A 15,700-nucleotide genomic window follows, 5' to 3' on the forward strand; every position below is an offset into this window, starting at 1 on the left:
AGCTCCACTTTAATAAGTGATGAACGCCTTAATGCTCCGCTAATTATAATTCAGTAATATATTTTACTGAAGTGTGGGCCATTCTGAATAATTTGTACTTTTTCTTTCAGTACTTTTGATGCAAATAGTCTAATTTTGTATTAAAAATATAGTTTTTCAGGATTTCTACTTGAAACAGGGGATTTCTCATTAAAATATGTGAGCTCATTCTCACTGGTGAAAGTGTCTTAGCTCAAGCGTGGTAAATGTAAAGCTGTTTGAGTCCACATAAAGTATCTGTATTTGTATTTTGTATTTATTTATTTCAAGCATGTCAAATTTAAAAAAAGAAAGAAAACATCAGTTGGTGAAAACATATCTAACAAAATAGAAAAGAGAAAGATATGACATAATTCATTTTATTAGCGATTTTTCCTTCATTTGCATGCGCCAAAAAAGGAGTAGGAAGAACTATAGACTTAATAAATCCTACCCCTTAATAAATATTATAATATACAATCATTATTTCCAATAACTCAATACAATTATAAAGTTTGACATCCTTTTCACTTACTGTATCTCACCCATAGTTACATATTTACAGTTAAATACAGTACATAGTTTATACAGCTACATGGAACCTTAATTGTCTTTAATTGTCCTTTCTTAAAAGCGCGTCTGCCATCGAGGGGCAGTCATAAAGTGCTGTTTCTTGGACAAAACTGGGGGGAAATCAAACATTTTAGCGGCACTTTCACTGTCACGCACCGGGGTTGTCGCCCGCTAGGTGGCGGTAAAATGAGTTGTTGTGTTGAGTCGCGCCGTCTTTGTGCAGTCGAGGAAGCCGAGATGGCAGCCACCATGAAGGGACCTGTAGTGAGTATTGACTTTAAATAGATTGTATTAGGTTTTCGAGACTCTCCGTTTCCTCTCTTTTGGATATTCAAATTTAAAAAAAGTATAAGCGTATGTGAGGGAGATAAAAGCAGCGGTGGCTTAAGTCGGTGATATTTAAATACAACATGGTCACGCCCTCGTGTAGCTACCGTTAAGTGTAGCTAGTTAGCCATGTAGTCATTTAGCTTTATCCTGTGTTCATGTGTGTTAACCGAGAGTTTACCGGCCCAATACTGATGACATTAACTTACTAAACGAGGGCTGTGATTATTGACAACCGTGACCGGACACTCATCGAGCTTTTGGCCCAGCTTCCTAGCTAAGGGCTGCTAATTTGACCATCTCATATTCATAGTAGTGAAGCAACCATTCAGTTGAACTGGTTACCAGAGAAGAAGAAGGATATTCTACTTAAGTGAAATAGCACCACCACAGTAAAGAAATACTCTGTTGCAAGTAAAAGAATGCTTTCAAACATGTAGGCTAAGGCTACCTAAAGGTATGAAAGTGTTAGCATCAAAATATAGGCTAACATATAACGACCCATTATGCAGAATGGCCCATTTCAGAGTAATGCATATTTGATTTAAATTCATTTCAAACATATAAAAAACAGAAAATGTCACACATAGAGTAATAATATTACACAACTAGAAAGCATAGATACATTAACAACAATGCATTGTATATGAATATTACCTTAATGTTGCAGCTGTTAAAAGTGGAGATGCATTGAATTGCTTTAATACACTCTCTGCTAGCTTGTGAATTGTATATTTATAAAGCTTTCTTACTACTTTTTATTCATATTATTTGCACTTTTCATTTTCAACATGTCTTTTTCACACCTCTTCTATGTTTTGTGTCATTGCCTTCTTGTTTTATTTACTTAAATTCTGCTTTTCTTTGGTCTTACCGTTTGGCTTTCTGTTGTTATATTTGCCTACTGGCTATCCTATACCGCTTTTGCCTTCTTTATCTGACAAATCACATCTTAGACTCCGTTTTTAAAGTGTCTATATAAAGTATTATTAGACATCATAATTTATTTTTTGAAGTAATTAAAGTTCTCAAGTACACGTAGAGTAAAAAGTAAAATATTGATGTATGAAGTAGCAGAAAAAAGAAATACTGACTTCAACCCCAGCTTTAACTCATTTACTCTTGTTTGCAGGCAGTTGAAGATGTGAACGTCACCTTTGAAGACCAACAGAAGATCAATAAGTTCGCCAGGAACACGAATCGCATGACAGAGCTGAAAAATGAAATAGAAGCAAAGAAGGTAAGCACCGTGTCTTGGAAAAGTCATATTTAGACATATTTGGGACAACCACTGGGTTTGTAAATAATATGTTTAGACCATATACTATGTCTCTTAACTGACTGACATAAGATAATGTCCTACATTCAGTAGCAAGTTTATCAAAACAAATATAGTTCACTGCCGCAGCCCTGTTTCCGTGAGCATTAAAATGTTTTTGTTGAACTATTTTAAGTGGGTATTAAGTAAACTTAATTGCCATTTTGGAGGCTGTGGTTCATGGCGCTGTTGATCTTAATGTGGTATACTGAGCAGTGTTTCTAATATTTAGTCTACACCTCTTAAATTTAACATGGCACAAAGCCACAAAGTTCCGCCTTTAAAAATGTATAGAAAGTTGAATCAACACGGACTCCGCTGTCATATTTTCCGATGAGTCAGATTTCAGTGTGGTCTGAAGGGCTGTGTAGCTGTCAAATAGCTAATCCTAATTTGTGAACAGCCCTAGTCAAGTCTCTGTAACGGTCTGATAATGTCTCCCTGCAGAAATCGCTGCAGAACTTACAGGATGCCAGCGACGACCTAATGATGTTAGACGACGACTCTCTGTTGATCCCATATCAGATTGGTGACGTCTTTGTCAGTCACTCCCAGGAAGAAACACAAGAGATGCTGGAGGCAGCAAAGGTAGGTTTCTTCATACCTTGTCATTCTCGCTTAAAGATCCTCAATAGATTTAAGTCATCGTAGTCTCATCTTAAAATATCTGATCACAAACTGTTTTGTCCCATCCAAGCCAAGGAACTTTCTATGGTTTGTGTTTTCTAATATTTTCTAGATTGTGATCATATTATTATTGTTTTGACGCCAAAATTACATTGTGATTAATTTGAACAAAAGTGAATGAAGCATGGCTATGAAGTATTTTAGCAGCCTTTTATTTAAATGTCTACTTTATTTTACGTTGTACTGAATTCAAATGTAAAGAAGGCTCATTCATAACCTGATCAGTGAGAAATGGCGATATGTCTGACTGTCCTGGGTTTGGGATTTACCTACATTTCTGAATGCCCCATTAAACTGTGTTTTAGATCACAGAGTGGCTGCCGATTAGAAACATTATAATAAAGTCCAGGTTGTAAAGCAATCAGCAAAATGTTACACAATTACTCAGTGTGCTTGAAGCCTTCAGTACTATTAATAAGTATTCATGTAATTTTCTCACAACAAAATATATTGGAAATTAAGTATTTTGTTCCTGTCACATAACGTTTTTAAGATGAAGAACTGAATTCAGTAGAGAATCGGCTTATTCAAATGATTCTCAGCTACAAAAATTTGTTTTTGCTCCTCTACCTGTGCTTTAATGGAGCCAGAGCTGCCTTAAAGGTCCCACTGGTTGTAGTATTGATGATAACTACTCTTTATGCCTGTTCAGATACTTGGACTTTCTGCTGAGTTGAATAAATATTGTAAATAGAGATGCACTGATCCAGTTTTTTCCAATTCGATACTCATACCTAGGCTGAGGGTATCGGCCGATACCGTTTCGATCCTACTGGTGAATGAATGAACAGGCTTGAAATAAACATTTAGCCTTGTTTAAAGAAAAGGTAACAAATTAACACAGATATAAATGTACTTGATATTATTTATTAGAAAAATAAAGTGTACATTAGCAGCAAAAAGAAATAAATAATACTTCCATGTAAAGTTCACTGTAAACAGATATTTTAAAATGGAATATAAAATATAACAGCTGCCTGAAACCCAGCAAACAATGACTTAATTAACTAGCTGTGTATGATATTAATAAAAAAGAAATGACTGGATCAGAAGGCTGAATCAATATGCGATCCAGCTAGTTGGTCAATATCGGAGCCGATTTTCGATCCAGGTATCGGATCGGTGCATCTCTTATTGTAAATCACAGATACAAAAATAATTTCCTGTAAATCCAAATGTGTTCATTTGTGAAGCGGTTTGAGATCAGGTATTTGGCATAATACCCCTGCAGAAAATCATGCCACAGTCTGTTGAATGATGTGACATGTGATATAATCTCCAACCACGTGATTAGATTCTATAGTTGTGAACAACTTGTAGCCAAAGTGAAAAATCTATTTTTACAAATGCAATCATTTCAAAAATGTATTCACATTTGGAAATTGTTTTTTAGATCGCTAAATAAATCACAAATCAAAAATGTTTACACACATAGTGTACTTCATCTTTGTGTGTTGAATGACATATTTTAATAAAAGATAACTTATTCAACTGATTTTCCTATTCATGTGACAACAACAAGACTCCAGACATGAGTGGTATCATCTTTTCATTTTGTCAACGAAGCGAAAAGCCTAATTCACAAAACGAGACCCTCCTTGGTTGTGCAGTATCAGGGCTCCATAGCAGCTGTAACAGAGAGAGGACCTTCAGATTAGACCTTGTCCCCACCACACCCCTGTCACTTCCAGGATCTTCCCGTTTGTCCTTGACTTCACTGCTGCATCATCACACAGCAAAGCCGCACAGGCCTGGAGTGATTGATGTGGAGCAGTCTGCTACACACACAGAATGACAAACGTGTTAGGAACGGCTTACTTTTCAATTTGTAATATCAACTGATTAAATTGCACCTTTTTAAACACTATGTTTTGCATTCCTCATCACACTTTGTCCCTTTGCCTTCAGAATTAGTTTTTATTAAGCAGCTGGTAGGAGTCATTTATCCAAATCGATTCATGGAAATCTCCGTTGTCGCTTGCCTCATGTAGGGGAAATTGTATAGCGGTTGATGTGTAATTGTAGTTTATGTTCTGTAATCAGGAAAAACTGGAGCAGGAGGTCAAAGGCCTTGAGGACCGAGTGTCAGCGATTCAACAACTATTGGGGGATCTGAAGGTCCAGCTCTATGCCAAGTTTGGTAACAACATTAACCTGGAGGCAGATGAAGCTGAGCTGTGAAATGGACACTGACAGCTGCCCCCAACACGGACTTTTTCATGCAGCCCTCGTGTCACGTCCACGGAGCGCTCGCCAGACAAAACCTCAAGCAGGACTCAGCATGAACGGCTTAGATTGGTAGCTTTTTCTTTGCACCGATGTTGTACGATTCTTCAGTTTATAGCTTTGGCAAACAAATTCACAAGGACAACAAAAGTAACGACTTAGAGGTTAAATAAATGCACATCATTTCTGACATATTTTAATGGATCCCTTTATTCAATTGTCATGTTTTTTCACTCTGTTGATCAAAACTGAATTAAAAAAAATGAGAAACAAAACAGCTGTGTAGTATTTTAATAATTGTGTTGTCTCCGTCTGCATTCATGACTCAAAGTATTGAACCTTTCTGACTTTTTAGAATTGCGTTATGTTGCCACGTCAAATCAAGGTGATTTAATTACTACCCTCTGTAACTTATCTACATGTTTGTTGTTTTTACAAATGACAAAAAATGAAACGCAGAAATATTTAGAGCCATTTTATCTTCAATCAGAAAGTGGGTGACAACCTGAGCTAATATGCATCCAGCATTTGTATTTCTTCTAAATCTGTGGCCATAATGTTTGGACACGATTCAGCACAAAATGTCGGTAAAATTGAGTTGAAACTTGGGTGTGAAATGACATTTTTTCTGGCATCTCTCTTTTGACCAGGTGGGGGTTTGTGTTTATGGTCGAAAATCTTTCTGGAGGGTCATCAGTCAGCGTAGCTCCTCAGATCTAAAGGTTTAATACAGATTGATAACATTTATTTTAATCTGCTCAATGGGACTCCACTTAAAACATCTAGCAATGGTTAAACAAAAAACAAAAGTGACGGATAACACAACATATGTTAAGTGGCTGTTATTCTTTTGAAAATGTGCAAAGTAACAGAGTTAATATACACCCAAGCAATCCAACCATCCAAAATATAGATACAAACTTGCTTCATGTCCTCACAAGGACGGTGCAGCACAGCAGTGTTCACTCTCACTCACTCAAACTCATCTTCAGCCTCTTATCCGGGGTCGGGTCGTGGGGGACCCCAAACTTCCCTTTCCCGGGCCACATTAACCTGCTCTAACTGGGGGATCCCGAGGCGTTCCCAGGCCAGTGTGGAGATCTAATCTCTCCACCTGGTCCTGGGTCTTCCCCGAGGCCTCCTCCCAGCTGGACGTGCCTGGAACACCTCCCTAGGGAGGCGTCCAGGGTTCATCCTTACCAGATGATCCTGAACCACCTCAACTGGCTCCTTTCAACACAAAGGAGCAGCGGCTCTACTCTGAGTTCCTCACGGATGGCTGAACTTTTCTCCCCCTCTCTCTAAGGGGGACTCCAGCCACGCTCCTGAGAAAACACATTTCGGCCGTGTGTACCCCCGTAGTTTAGTCCCAAAGCGGTCAGGCCCCACAGTCACAAGATAAATGTGAGGTGTCATGAGATGATTAATGGGGGTTAGGAATTTGAAAAGAAACAAATGCTGCACAAATTTTTTTTTGGTGTGAAATATGGAATCATTTGACTTATTTGGGCTTCCACTGATTATAACAAATGTGAGGATGCCAAAAGAAAGTATTTTTATTGAACTAAACAAATCACGTCCTTAAAGTCCCCCCCCCACACACACACCTTCTTATTGTGACTGATTGGTAGCTTCTGTAATTTACTTACAGTCTTCTTCACACATTCACACAGCCTGTCTTAGAGTAGATAAACTGATGAGCAGAGGAAATGGCAGCTCAAAATGATGATAAACTTGTTAAAAAAAGGGAGAGGAACTATTTCCTGTGCGCACATTAGATATAAAAGTATCAGGGCTTGTGATTTAGTCCATGAATATAAGTGAATTAGTCTTTGTTTGCACAAATAAAACAAATACAGCAACGCATTAATGGATAAAACAGACTCTGCTGGTGTGATTGAAACACAAATGAGCTCACTATGTAGACATTACATCAACAAACTACTAAAATGAGATTAAATCGTAGAATAAAAGGTTATCAAACAGCGCAGAGGCAAGAAAGCAGAATAAATAACCAATTATTACATTTATTACATCTAGAATAGAAATACTTTATTGATTCATGCGGGGGATTTTGTTAAGCACTATACATGTGCATTATAAAATATGTTCTAAGTTTATTTAGACATGTCTGAGTGAATTATGGCTATTAAGTATACAATACAACTGCCAGAAAAGGACACAAGGAGAGAAGGTAACTATATACAGAAGAATTCCAGCTCTAGGCCGTATTTAAGTATGATGGAACTTGTTTCATTTACAACATCTCCTGTATCTACGGAGACCCGCAGTGCTTCTCATCATTTTTTTTAATGCTGTTAACTCGAGATAACGAGATAATTAACTTGTCAGGAGAAAAACGAAAGATCATTTCCCTTTTATTAATTATAATATTTATCAGAGAGGAGTGTCAGCCGTCACACATCTCTGTGGTCAAATCAGTAGTGCACTCACATGCACTGACATTTATTTTAAATGGATTCAGACTATCAATTAAAGAATAATCCTTTTCATGGCACCTCAAGTATTCAAAAACGTAGTGATTTCAAGGTATGAATGTGTGACTATAACTTTGGAATATCACTGTATTGATGCAGTAAAAATGCTTGGTTTTGTGTCTGCATGTAGTAAGAGTTGTCAACTCAAATGTATCATTCTTTGTCTATTAATTACTTCCCCCCCGCAACCAAATATCAGAAGAACGACATTTCCCTCACAATCTAGTGGCATTTTCTTTTTAATTTATAAGTGACACAGGTATTTTTTTTATACTTCTTGTCAATATAATCCAGTTCATCTTTTTTCCTCAAAGCCTATGCATATTCTTTAACACCTTATTTTGAAAACCGGACATAGTCACACATGTGTTCTTCCTCTCTCTGTACCAAGTCCTACACTGTCATCTGGGCTGTTTTGATAAATGTACGTAATAAGAGGAACCTTTTTTTTGTTTTTCTCGTGATTATCGCAAGATTAAAAAAGCCTGTGATCTCAAAACGACGGCATAGAAAACAAATTCAATGTATGTATGATGTATGCATATGTATGTAATGTATCTGATACAGAGGTGACAGTCGGAATCTTGTAAGATGCAAATCATTTACTCATCTTGTTTAACATGTGCGGACTACTCAAAGGATGTAAAAAAACTTGTTTAAAATTTATTAGTGTAATTACTGTTGCAGCAACACAACAAACCACCCACAAATCAAAATAAGTGCCCATAAAATAATGAATTTGGGGGAAATGTGGATTGCTCTGTCTGAATATCTCTGCCTCATTTTTTCAGATAATTCCCCACATATGCTGGATGGTTGGTGGCTCCCACAAATAACAACAATGCACAAACCTCATTAAATTGTGCCCTGGAGTGTGGCCTGCATGAGCTAATAAAATATCTGGAGGAAAAAAGAAAAGAAATGGAGATCTTGAAGTTACGACACCTCTGGAGGATCAAGATCTCAATTAACAAGTTTCTCATCCCGGTTGGTTTCCCGCTGAACATTGGTAGCTATGATTAAGAGGAACTCCACCCACACAGACTTGTCTTTATGCACAGCTTGTTAAACCCCGGCTCAGAGGAACGCACATGGAAATGACTGGACTTATTTCCCTGATGGCCTTGTTTACTCCCTGCCTCTGTCCCCTCTCTCCCTCTCTCTCTCTCTCCCTCTCTCTCTCTCTCTATCTATCTCTTTATCTGTTCATTTCTATCTGTCCTCTCTATCCCCTGCTTCCTCTCTAATGACACAGATGTTGATATTTAGCAATTGTTCATTTCCGACTGAACTTTCAGAACATTTTGACAGCTTTTAAATTGGCACGGTTTCCTCCGAAGCTGCCAGTATCACTGATTTGGTAAATAAGGTGGGTGGTTTTCTGCCAGAGTCAGATGAGTCATTGATCAGTGTTTTCCTTTAATTACAGATGTCTATTAATTAGACTAAAAATAAGCGGATCGTTGAAACAATGAACTCTGATATATTTACAGTGAATGTTTTGGTTGCTTTCTACAATTTGAAGGAAGATAAAGTGTGTATATGTTGTATTTACTGGTTCTTGCAACTGCGGTTGACTGCAGTAATGGCAGAATCAGACCAGAGGGTGTCTCTGTCTCCACAGTAATTTCACAGTGAAGTGAAATAGCTTTAACTTGTAAGATGAGCTCTTTTGAGTTCATTGGATGTGGCTGCACATTGTAAATATTGGAGAAATATGTCAACGTGTTGGCTCCTGGAAAAGAATGATGGGTGAGTTGTAGAGGAAATTACAGAAATATACAGAGGGAAAAAAAAGTCATACTACACTCATGGTTTGGGCTCTAGGTTTAAAGTGTAATATGCTACGATCCCCTTCTGATCACAGTCCCCTTTACATGTTCTCAGTGAAGTGCAGGTTTCGCCGGTGCCTGTTTTCCACAGAGCTTGTGCACACTTCATCATTTTCTGCACTGGTGCTACAGTGAAAAATTGTGTTTGCTCACTGTCTCTGTGTGTTAGCCTAAATGTCAGGAGAGACAACCCAGACGGTTTGAAAAATCCATAGCAGCTACAGCCATTCTTCTTCACTTACAGCTGTTCTGTCTCAGCCGGCTTCCGTTCATTACAAGTGAGGAGCAATCTCAAAAGCACAGGGCAACATAAGACCTGTCAAAGGCCATGCAATTTATATTGTGGCCATTAATACTTGTATTTGCAAAGGCAAAAAAAAAAAACCCACAGACAGCATATTGTTCTCTTGCAGTCAGCACGGAGGTCTTGTGTTTTTTTCATACCCTGGCCTTTTGGGGAGCTGTCTTTATTGAACAGCTCCCAGTAAAGACAGCAAGGAAACGTGAGGAAAGAGAGGAAGAGGACATTAAACTGAGACTGCCTGGTGAGATTTGAGATATGTGATAGGTGTCTTAAACAGAGCTAAAACGATTCATCAATCTGCAGAAAATTCTGTTAATTGGTTGCACTGAGAGGATTTGCTGCCTTTCTCTGTTTTGTTAGAGATTATCTGTATAATATCATTTTAATTGAATGTCTTTGGGTTATTTGACTTTGTCACTCTGTTATTTTTCAGTAAACAAATGGAATAATTGCAAAATTGATCAGCAGATAAATCGACAGTGAACATAAGCTTGTGTTTCCCTGGAGGGCTTGACGATATCACCAAAATATTATATCCAGATATAGGTTATTTCATATTTGGATAACCATATACCTGTATATCACAATGTATCATGTTCTCTGGTAATTCAATAAATAATGTGAAATAACCACATAGTAAAGCCTGTGTTCGTATACTCCTGTGTGATACGATTATACGTAAGTATTTTCTCATTTTACTAAGAACCTCAGTGCAAAATATCACATCAAGTTTTCTAAGGAATTAGAGTTAGTATGCGCTTATTACCAATTTAGAGGACGTGATTGTTTATCACAATAACTCAATGTCAGATTTAATCACGATACGAATCCATGAAAAGAGGATAAATGATCACATCAAATTATGGCTTATGGCTACTTTTAGTCAAAAAAAAAAACTTTTCAAAGAACTAAAAGGTTCCCTCAGCCCTTATCTGCATTAAAGACCTGGGAAGATTAGGCAAATGAGTCTGCTGACAAGAGACATGACGGGACGAGGGCTGCAGGTGGTCGCAGCGGTGAACATAAACACTCAACCTTAGGTTTTGTGTCACTGCAACAAGGTGCTCTCTCTTTGGCCTCCGTCCATTCAGCCTACAGTACAGAGTGTTTGATGGCTTGTGTGATCTGTCTCTCTTTTTCTCAGTTTTTTTTACAGCAAAGCCTAACTTCACTTTTAATGTTATCAAACAAAGAGAAATGATCTCTCCTCGTCCTAAAATGGTGATAAATCGATGCTAGAGTACTGCCTTGTTTATGAATTAGGCGGTAGACAATTTGAAGCAGCAGCGGTGTGTGTGTGTTCGACCGATTAGCTGCAGCCATCCCTGAAAACCCCACCCCAAAAGTCCCTGTACTCTCAGAAAGGAATACCCTCTGATTTGGGACTTTTGGGAGGTAAAAAGGTCCCTGGAACTAAATTTGGATCCTGGTCCCTGCAGTTAATGAGTCCTTTAAAAAGTTCCCTGTCTCCTGTGGTTGAATAGTGACTATAATGGTTATTTTCAGCCCTAGTCTGAGACCACAGGGCCACCAGGATGCCCCTGTCAACTCGACATGAAAACGCCACTGTCTGAGTGATGAGACAGGATATGAGCGTCTTTAGCCTTGACAGCTGCATTGCAACACATTATGAGAGAATGTCAAGTAAGCTATATCATAGGGTTTAAGAAGTGAAGCCTCAAAAGCACAAAGCGAGACTGAGAGCAGTGGAGAGACGTGTCAGCGGCTGTGTGCACCTGCTCGCACAAATGCAGCGGATCATTTAGGAAGTGGCCACAGAAAACGCTGCTTTGCAGATGGACCTTAGGCCTGAAGTTTGTGGGGTGTTTTTTTTTTTTTTACTCTTCAGACTAATTAATTTGTTGATAATGAATTCCATCCCTTCACTTCCTGTGGACATAGGCTCTGGGTTTATATATGGAGGCTGAGCACTATGCTGGGATATATTCTGTCATTCATTTCATTACTGTCTGTCAAGATGATCAGCCGAGACAATAAAGGCACAATTCCACTGTGGCAGCGTATGAATCATCTGAATGATGAAGATGAGTCTTTGTGTGGACTGATCCCTCTGTGAGCGTGTGTGTGTGTGTGTGTGTGTGTGTGTGTGTGTGTGTGTGTGGCATCAGTGCCGCAATCAGGACTTATAAGTGCTTTGAAAACAAACCGGTGTCCCAGAGCCAACATCCAGTGGTTTATTTAAAGATTTGTTTATCTTTCATTTATGAATTGCTGAATCAGAAATTAAAACTTTCACTCATGTATCATCAAGTCTGCGTCTAGAATCCCTTTAGTGTGCGGGAGCCTAAACTTGTAAGTTTTCCTTCTTATCTACTTTAATCAGTGGCTCCTAATATGCAGAGAATATTACTTTAGAAATGGATTTCCATATCCACCGCGGAACAATAGACCAAATAACTTTACATATGAAAGACAGTAGAATGCCTCCAAATATTTCAATGAATATCATTACCAAAGCCTGAAATCACGTCAGTTACAATTCAAAGACCTTGAAGAAACTGACACATCCAAGCTGTTGGGTGACGGTTTGAATTGCACAAAAAACTATACTCCAGAAGTGACGGACATCTTAAATCTTACCAAATATGATCTTATGTAGATTTGAAGAATCCATTGTATTTAAAAACTGCATTTTAGAAACTTCTGGTGTGAATTAAGGCGTGTGATGTTGGTGTGTCAGTCTCTCACTTTGGTCCAGACTGAAACAACTATTAAATGGATTTTGATGGAATTTTTTATTACAGATATTCATGTCCTTCAGAGGATTAAGCCTCAATGATGCTGCTGACCTTTCCTCTAATTCCACCATGAGGTGTCATTTTTAGTTTTGCTGCCATATCACGATATATATAGTTATCAAGATAGATGATTTTGGCCATATTGGTCTTGATGAGTTTTAAATAGATTATACTTGTTTTTACTCAGTTGTTGTAGTTTTTAATTGTTGAAGGGTGTGTAGCTGCACGCAGATGGGGAGAAATAGACAAGCCACGTACAACTAGAGCTTAACATCATTGTGAGCATATAACAAAAGCAGGCTGACATTACAGTTAGCTCAAATCACCGTTGTGCCAAAGTACACAAGTACAAAGTAGACACTTACAACTGTCATTGCTAGTTTCAGACCAACGCAGTTTTCACGCCCAGCCCCCACGCTGTGTAGGTTGCAATTCAAATGTACTTGCACCCATCTGTGTGCCCATAGGTGTGTTGGTTTTAAAATAAGGTGTGGCGGCCGCGGGTTCGACTCCGACCTGCGGCCCTTTGCTGCATGTCTCCCCCCCTCTCTCTCACCCCATTTCCTGTCCGTCCTAAACAATAAAGGCTTGGAAACTTGGAAACCAAGAAAATTGACTTTAAAAAAAGAAAAGAAAACGATGGTGAGATTAGGGATTCACAGACTGCAGTTATATCCCTGGCCCTGAAGTTCATTAATAGTGGATGGGTTGCAGGTGGGTGAAATAATAAATAATAAATAAGGAAAATATGAATGAATGAATTATTATTAATAGTAATAATAATTACTTTTCTAAACAGAGCTGGAGAAATGCTACTGCTCCACTGTGCGCATTTACAAACAATAAACAAGAAGTTCAATGATCATTTCAGAAGCTACAAGTGTCGTTTGTTTCCTCTGTTACAGTTTTTGGTTTTGCAGCTTAAACGCCCCACAATGTTTTCTACAGAGACTTTACTGAGTGTACAGAAACATTTCACTGAAAGCAGCCTCTCTGATCATTAAAAGTGCAATGTATCATTCAAAAAAGCAAAATTTGAAAATAATTCATTCAGGCATACAAGTGGATTCTGATGGCATCAGAGCTGATCAGCACGCCATGCTTGTCACACACAGGGCGAGCAGCTTTCCTCCCTCACCTCTTCAGTTAAATAGGTTATCAGTGTGTTTGCTCATATGTAGTCAGGCAGAGTTGTTGATGGGATTTGGAGGATTGGGAGACTCGAGCTGATGCATTAACTCTGCAGAAAATGTTCACTTATCTGCTGTTTAAATAGTAATGTGACCGCTGCAGGCGCAACTAACATTTAAAGGGAATGGGAGATGACACTGATTGGTTTCATTCACGTCTCGCCCTAAACACACCTATGACCGAAATAAGAGACAATACAACAAGTGGAAGTTGCACCTCACTTGCCGCCCAAAATATGGGCCTTCTAGCAAAAGAAAAAGTGGAGTTGGACACACCCTATATGCACTTGCTCCATGCACTTTTGAACATGCGCTGCAGATTGTCTAACTAGGGCCCCTTGCCTTGTTGTAACAAGGTTATTGAATCATATTTCATTCTTTTTAAGTGTACATACCACAGGGCACCACAGCCTTGGTGGTCCAGTCCCACTCCATATGCCGAGCTGAGGACCACTGTGCAGCTACAGCAGACCAGTCCAATGTTCTATGGATTGCACAACATTGCTCTAATGGCATTTACTGAAGAAGGATGAATGCTTCACATTCTCTCCGGCAGGATTTTCCCCAAGAAGAGATTTAAACCAATGATCCCTCAGTCATATTAGTGTTGCACCGACTCAGCTTTTCTGTCGGCCAATTAGCTTCAATTTATGCTCCAACAAAAGCAAATAAAAGCGAGAAATATGGTTTTATATAGGTAGTTGTCCTTTAGGGTGACATTTTTCTGCGATAGTGTTGTTTCTGTAATCGCTCTAGCATTCGTATCTCCCACTTCTTTAAAACATACACATATCTTAATTAATGGTGTGAAATTGAAGGGGGGAAACCGATGAATTATGACATGTCTGTTTTTCAACCAATTAAATCTAATTGGTCAACAACAGTTCAAATTGAAGCATGAACAAAATAAGCATCTGCATTAAATGGCTGAGCAGTAAAAGGTTCATCAAATCATAGCATTGCATTCAGATGTGTTACTGAAAATCCATTCTGAATCCTCATTCATGTGGCTCGTGAATAGAAAACCTTACACTGTGATGTCTGTAGGTGTTGTTCACCTTGATCCGGCTGCTGAATCTCTTCTATTAACACCTCAGTAGGCGCTGTGCTGCGCTTTCACCTCAGGTTTGGTTTCAACACTTGAGTCGGCTCCAACTGGCAAATGTAACTTTGATGCGTGCCAGTAAGCCCATGTCACCTTGCCAATGAATTGTCAATTGAATACTTTCAATTAGGCTACTCGACCAGTTCAGAGGAGAATAGAATCAAAAAGAAAATACATAATATTGCAGCACATTTAAGTCTAGTCTGATTTTAAGTGGTTTTATCAGACAGAGCTCAATGTCTGAAAACATAAACATGTTTTGTTTAATATGGATTTCCCACATAGCAATTTAAAAAAAACCAGCTCAGAGATGGAGCTGGAAGAACATCTACTATTTCCCCTCTTATTGAGAAATTTTGCATCTGGCCTCGACCTCCACTGCTCGTGCTCACTAGAGCTTGGGACTTTTCAGTAACTACGTTCTAGCTTCTACCGGAGGTTGACAAGCGGGCCCGCGAAGATGAGCGCGCAAACAGCTCATCAAGACGACTAAACACATCGGAGAGAATCAGCCACAGCTCAAATAACTACAGTTTGCCCGGAAGAAATTTGAAAATTCCAGAGAAGTGCACAGACCTCCTTCAGATGAGGAATTTGAAAACACCTCTCTGTTTGCTCAGACACTAGTCACTATAGTCGAAACACGGCATTTTAGAGGACGGAAACATAAGAAAAACACATTTTTGAGTGGAGGCGGACTTCAAGTATTTTTTTTTTTATTAAAGGAGTGATTCACTCTCAAGATGATTATTTGTAAATCAATAACTCACCTGTGTTGCCTTGAAGTCTTTTCTCACATGCCTCTACGATGAATGAAGAATCCAAACACGGACACAATTCTTCATGTATCAATACTTCGGTTC

General features: G+C 38.6%; 1 protein-coding gene across 1 annotated transcript; it reads left to right on the forward strand.

Annotated features, from left to right (window-relative positions):
- The first annotated feature begins 805 nt into the window (after positions 1–805).
- Positions 806–5,417, forward strand: pfdn4 (prefoldin subunit 4). Its single transcript, XM_083919610.1, has 4 exons — positions 806–855; positions 2,051–2,158; positions 2,684–2,824; positions 4,967–5,417. The coding sequence occupies exons 1-4, from the start codon at positions 829–831 to the stop codon at positions 5,102–5,104; spliced, it is 414 nt and encodes a 137-aa protein (XP_083775736.1). The 5' UTR covers positions 806–828; the 3' UTR covers positions 5,105–5,417.
- Positions 5,418–15,700: the final 10,283 nt, after the last annotated feature.

The sequence above is a fragment of the Echiichthys vipera genome (assembly GCF_963691815.1).
Source record: "Echiichthys vipera genome assembly, chromosome: 9".
Classification (NCBI taxonomy): domain Eukaryota; kingdom Metazoa; phylum Chordata; class Actinopteri; order Perciformes; family Trachinidae; genus Echiichthys; species Echiichthys vipera.